General features: G+C 37.8%; 1 protein-coding gene across 1 annotated transcript; it reads right to left on the bottom strand.

The window, feature by feature from the left end:
- Positions 1–5,085: 5,085 nt before the first annotated feature.
- Positions 5,086–6,081, bottom strand: LOC128506370 (C-type lectin-like). Its single transcript, XM_053476789.1, has 2 exons — positions 6,015–6,081; positions 5,086–5,453 (listed from the first exon to the last, which is right to left on the bottom strand). Exons 1-2 carry the CDS (start codon positions 6,079–6,081, stop codon positions 5,086–5,088), a joined length of 435 nt encoding a protein of 144 aa, XP_053332764.1.
- Positions 6,082–6,350: the final 269 nt, after the last annotated feature.

The raw sequence follows: 6,350 nt of genomic DNA, 5'->3' as shown, positions 1-6,350 counted from the left end.
CAAGAACGCTCAACGAGACTTCGTGCCAGAACTCCAAAGTCCCGCAACGAAGGAAACCTCAGGAGAAGTTCCGCAGCGCAGCAATCGGTAACCAGGCAACCAACGCCTCACCGAAGGGCTTTCCCGACTGACGTCATCTCTACAACAGCGCATCAACCAATCAGCAACGCTGTGATTTCCTTCGTTGGAGGTGAACCAAAGGATGAGAACGAAACATAACGCAAGTAAACAAACAAAGCTGCATACCTTGCTGAAGTTGGTGCTCGTTTGATAACTAAACCGTAAAATTGAACCCAAGACTCTGCTCTTGTGACTTTCGTTGATCTAGTAACCAGTACTAGAATAACTTCATTCATTTTCACTTGCCAAACTGTTTGTGTGTATGTGTGTGTGTGTGTGTGTGTGTGTGCATGCGTTCAAGTAGTGTAGTTTCATGTATCGTAGATTAGTCAAATAAATTATCGTTTCTTTATAAAGAACTGTTGTCTTGGTCATGTATTTTAAAGTCTAAACAATTGCCCAGATCGTGTTACCTTGCTCATAAATTGCTGAATACTAGATTTTGTGTTATAGCCGTTGGCCATGTGATAACCAGAACTGGTAAGATACACTAAATTGTGCTAAACGCTGGACGGGTAGTCAATATAGTGTACATTATAAATTTTGATTTAATTAATCAAATTAAACCAAATCGTTAAAGATTCGATACAACTCTGACCCAGAGCTAAAAATTACCTATTAATGATGACGGATGCGTTGGCATTGTGTTCACCCTAAAATGTCTATATTTATTGGTGGACAATGCAACCGTCATTCGTTGTCTTTATTATGTAAACCCTACATATTAATGATGAAGAATGCCGGAAGCTATTCATGGTCATTATCATTGTTAAAACGCTACATTATATTTGTTTACATTTTATTTAACTGTTGTGTTTAAGAAGTAGTGATTTAACTGTTATTTATCAGGAATAGTGATGTACCCTTTTTCTGGTTTTCATTTAAGATTATCGACCTTGCTCTCTCTCCCTTACTTATGTGAGTCCACTTTGAACAATTGTTGTGTAACCCGCAAAGCTGTCAGACACAAGAATTAAATGTGATTCCAGGGTTGATTCCCATGTCCCCTGTAGTTGATTATGGCTTTTTTCGAGTTTGAAGCAGAGGCTGATGTGCAAACTCGACAATGTTCTAACCGCACCCTTAGGTAATCTTGAAGTGTGCTCCTCAAAGTCTCATTTATCAGAAACCATACCATGGGGGACCGAGCCTTCTGCAAAGTTGAACCACAGCTCTGGAATCGCCTTCCTGTCCATCTGAGAGCCACGCAGAACCTTGACTCTTTTAAAGCTAACTTAAAAAACTTTTTTATTCAAGAAAGCTTACAATTGTTGATGTTGTTTTATTTTAATTGTTTTATACTTTTATTTTTTTTCTCTTTTTATCTAATGTTAGCACTTTGAGATTTAATGAATGAAAAGTGCGTTATAAACAGAACTTTGACGCCTCAGGCATCAGTTAATTCTGTCAGGAATTAATGAGCCGCAGCTCCTTTAGAGCTGCACATAGTAGCGAATAAAATCAAGTGAAATGTTGTCGAGTAGTTAAATGAATTCATAATCACATTACTAAAATTACAGAACAAATTAAATTATTAGGATCGAATTTAGGCAAAGTAAATGTTAACACAGTGAGTCTTCAGATTTTATCATGTGTAAGTAGAAAAGCTATGTGTTTAGGTTTTTTTGTCATCTTATTTTTTGTGTTCTTTAAATTTGTAGTAGACTTATTACCTGAAATTAGTATTAAATACAACTGAAACGTTAAACAAATTTACAATCACAGTACTTGAGCGACCCAGAAAATGAACCGAAACCCTGTGTATGCTTGTCTCACAGACGTGAAAAATATATACTTATAAAAAGCGAAATGTCTGCTTTTAAATAAACTAATGGAAAACAAATTGCAGATAATGCAATTCGTATGAAGCATAAATTATTGGCCCATACACTGCTGCGGAAATGACGAGATGACATTATCACCTTCATAGCTCCCTTACTTTACCCTCGTTACAACGGCGTATTCAGATAAATGCTCACCCGCAAGAGGCTGTGCTCGGTCCACTACACAGCAAAAATATGTTGGTATACAATGACTGAAATAAAGCGACTCACTCGGCGTGCATTTCATACAACGCTTATTTAGCGAGTATACATTTAATCTGTGCTTGTTGTATTTCTGGGGATAAATGGCACACGCATTCATCTGCCTTTTGATCAAAACTCCGCAAAGTGAAAGAGCACACACGCACGCCGCAGGTTCACACAAACATTTTACATTCGCTAAAAGGCATATTTACAATCACATTTCAGCCATTCAGAGACATGTAATGTGCTGTGTTCTTTGTAATCGGAGTATTTTATAAATAAAACATAACTGCTGTTTTTGGTACAGGCTTTTATTTTGCACTTTTCATCTACACTCACCTAAAGGATTATTAGGAACACCATATTAATATGGTGTTTGACCCCCTTTCGCTTTCAGAACTGCCTTAATTCTACGTTCAACAAGGTGCTGACAGCATTCTTTAGAAATGTTGGCCCATATTGATAGGATAGCATCTTGCAGTTGATGGAGATTTGTGGGATGCACATCCAGGGCACGAAGCTCCCGTTCCTCCCAAAGATGCTCTATTGGGTTGAGATCTGGTGACTGCGGGGGGCATTTTAGTACAGTGAACTTATTGTCATGTTCAAGTAACCAAATTGAAAGACTCAAGCTTTGTGACATGGTGCATTATCCTGCTGAAAGTAGCTATCAGAGGATGGGTACATGGTGGTCATAAAGGGATGGACGTGGTCAGAAACAATGCTCAGGTAGCCGGTGGCATTTAAACGATGCCCAAATGGCATTAATGGGCCTAAAGTGTGCCAAGAAAAACATCTCCCACACCATTACATCACCACCAGCAGCCTGCACAGTGGTAACAAGGCAAGTTTACGCCAAATTCTGACTCTAATGTCTCAACAGAAAACGAGACTCATCAGACCAGGCAACATTTTTCCAGTCTTCAACTGCTCAATTTTGGTGAGCTTGTGCAAATTGTAGCCTCTTTTACTTATTTGTAGTGGAGATGAGTGGTACCCGGTGGGGTCTTCTGCTGTTGTAGCTCATCCACCTCAAGGCTGTGCGTGTTGTGGCTTCACAAATGCTCTACTGCATGCTGCATACCTCGGTTGTAACGAGCGGGTATTCCAGTCAAAGTTGCTCTTCTATCAGCTTGAATCAGTCGGCCCATTCCCCTCTGACCTCTAGCATCAACAAGGCACTTTCGCCCACAGGACTGCCACTTACTGGATGTTTTTCCCTTTTCACACCATTTTTGTAAACCCTAGAAATGGTTGTGCATGAAAATCCCAGTAAGTGAGCAGATTCTGAAATACTCAGACCGGCCCGTCTGGCACCAACAACCATGCCACGCTCAAAATTGCTTAAATCACCTTTTATTCCCATTCTGACATTCACTTTGGAGTTCAGGAGATTGTCTAGACCAGGACCACACCCCTAAATGCATTGAAGCAACTGCCATGTGATTGGTTGATTAGATAATTGCATTAATGAGAAATTGAACAGGTGTTCCTAATAATCCTTTAGGTGAGTTTAGCTACCGATATAGGCCGATACGAGCAGCTTAGTTTCAGTCATAATATTCATCTATCATAAAGAGGGGCGACTTCTGCAAAAGAAAAACAAAATGTAAAATCAGTACCCCAGAAAAACAACAGAGCACAAATTTATACTTGCTGAATAAACACTGCATTTTTTAAAAGTGAAAGTGCGCATCGCAGCTTTATTTCAGCTTTATTTCATTTAGGCCAAATAATTATTCAATGCAACCTGGCGGTCGTTTGGCGGTCATTTTATAAATGATAGAACAGCAACTGATTTATTTTGTCCGTTGCCGTTTTGCTGCGACAGAGAGCGTGGCGGTAATAGACATTCCCCTTGAGTACCTACTGTATAAATAAAGACCATGTTTGTTTGTGAAAAGATTATCTTGGTAATTATATACACTTTACTTTAACTGGGTTCTTTTCAGAAGCATGCCACCTCGGAAACCTTCGAGGAGAACAAGAATCTAAACTGCAGGAGAATGTTTCGGAATCTCCATCAGCACCACATTATCAGTCAGTTATGCAGCAGGGGGCGAACATGCTTAAGCTCACCTCTCAACCTTCAGACAGTTGAGTATATTATAAAGTATATTGTTAAATATAAAATTACATAAATAAAGATATATATTTACAATATATAAAAAGCGGTAATTCCTCATGTATTTTTCAATACATTGTAATATACTTGTAATACAATATATTATACCCCATAATGTAAATATATTTAGATCAGAACACTAAATTATTCAATATATTGACAGTTAATATAGAGAGAAATTTATTTTCTTTCCGTAAGGGAGTTTATTTTTTATTTATTTGCCTTTTATTTGGTTACTTACCTCATTTATTTACTACACATTTAAACTATTATTATTATTATTATTATTATTATTATCTGAGGCTGGAGGTTATTGGTTTTGTACCATATTGCTAACCTTGCATCTCAACATGCATGTTTATGAAAATACAACATACAGACATTACATACAGTACATACAGACACACATTCATTAAATTCACTATCACTAATTCAGTAACCAAATAGCAACATAAAAGTGAAAAAAATCAGATTTGCCTTAAATAAAAAAAGAAGTATAATATACAGTTGATAGTCTACACTAATAATATTCAAAGATTATGCTACATGGGGACATTGGTACTTGTGGAATACATTATTAAAACAATATCAAACACCAGAATAAAGAAAAAATATTATATTATTAATGTATAGAAGAGTATAAATTAGAATGTATTCCAGATATACAGATGGTGGACCCGAGCTTGTCTTCAGTCTTCATTTGTATTTATTTAGAAAATATCTGTATCAGTAATATAAAGAAAAGACAATGATTGATTTTAATTGCAAAATATAAAAAGCATATAAGATGACTTGCATACCAAAATACTGTGACTAACCATTATAAGTAGAGCAGATAAAGTTGAGTCGAGAGCTCTCAGGCAGGTCGATCCACTGCTGCTTTCCTTCAGACTGCACTGCTCCACTTCTCTTCTCTTGGCTGCAGTCTTTATTCCATGTCCCGTTTCCCGGTGCCCAGTCCTGGTAGCAGATCATTGATCCGGAAACCCAGAACCAGATACGCTGAGTGCAGTCATAACGCAGGCCGAGCCACACGTGTTTAGTGGAGGCATCTTGAGCCACTTCCTTCACCCAGAGCTGCATCTCCTGAGTATGCACTGAGGCCAGGTCATAATGATTCTTTCTACAGTAATTCAAAGCTTCCCGCCAGGTCAGACTCTGCTTGATCAGGATTTGTTGGTCTTAAAAGAAAGCAATGATTGAATAATCAATTAAATGTACATTTAGAGCCTAATAACAGTTTTACTGCTTTTGTTACTAATTGACAAAATTTTCTTCGCTAATTCAATAATTTAACTTACTTTCATGGCAGATAAATGGTAACTTATTTGTGCAGCTCACATCACTCCAGTAGAGTGAATTAGACACACTAACTGCAGTACAGTGCAAACCTCCACTGGGGTTGTTAGAGCTCCAGTATCTTAATGAGGAATTACTCTGATCTGACCACACCCAGCAATCAAAAAATAAACCAATCCAAACAGTTACAGTAGGCTGATTTTGAACCATATTCCTGATCTCATTATTCTCAGTTTGGTTCTTCATACTGACCAAGTCAGTGTATTTCTGCCTGCAGTAGGTCTGAGCATCACGCCAGGTCATTGTTTGATAAATTTTTATGTATTTATTGGTGTTTGTCTTCTTCCCTAAAATACATAAAATGTTCAACATAAATAACTCAAGACTAAGTCCAGTGTTGTATTTTTTGGGCCATTTATTATTATCTATTTGAAAGTTCTTACCTTCGTAACACACAAAATTTTGTGACTTTGAACAAGGGGCATCATTCCACAACCCATCTCCATACATCTCAACGCAGAACTCATTTCCTCCAGTATTGCTTGGTTGTGTTGATTTCCAGTTACGGTAATTTCCTCCATCTCTGTAGAAAGTTTGGTCTGCCAGAGACCACTGCCATCTCCAAGTTCCTCCCCAATGTAGACCAATCCAAGCTTGGTTTGCAGTTTCCAGCTTTAGTGTGTTATTCAGCTTCATCATCTCTTCCATGTTGTTGATGGAGGCGAGATCAGTGTATTTTTCTCTGCAGTAAGTCTGAGCTTCACTCCAGGTTTTATTCT

The sequence above is a fragment of the Clarias gariepinus genome, chromosome 18 (assembly GCF_024256425.1).
Source record: "Clarias gariepinus isolate MV-2021 ecotype Netherlands chromosome 18, CGAR_prim_01v2, whole genome shotgun sequence".
Classification (NCBI taxonomy): Eukaryota; Metazoa; Chordata; class Actinopteri; order Siluriformes; family Clariidae; genus Clarias; species Clarias gariepinus.
The sequence above is the reverse complement of the archived record's forward strand: the minus strand, read 5'-3'. Positions and strand labels throughout refer to the sequence as shown.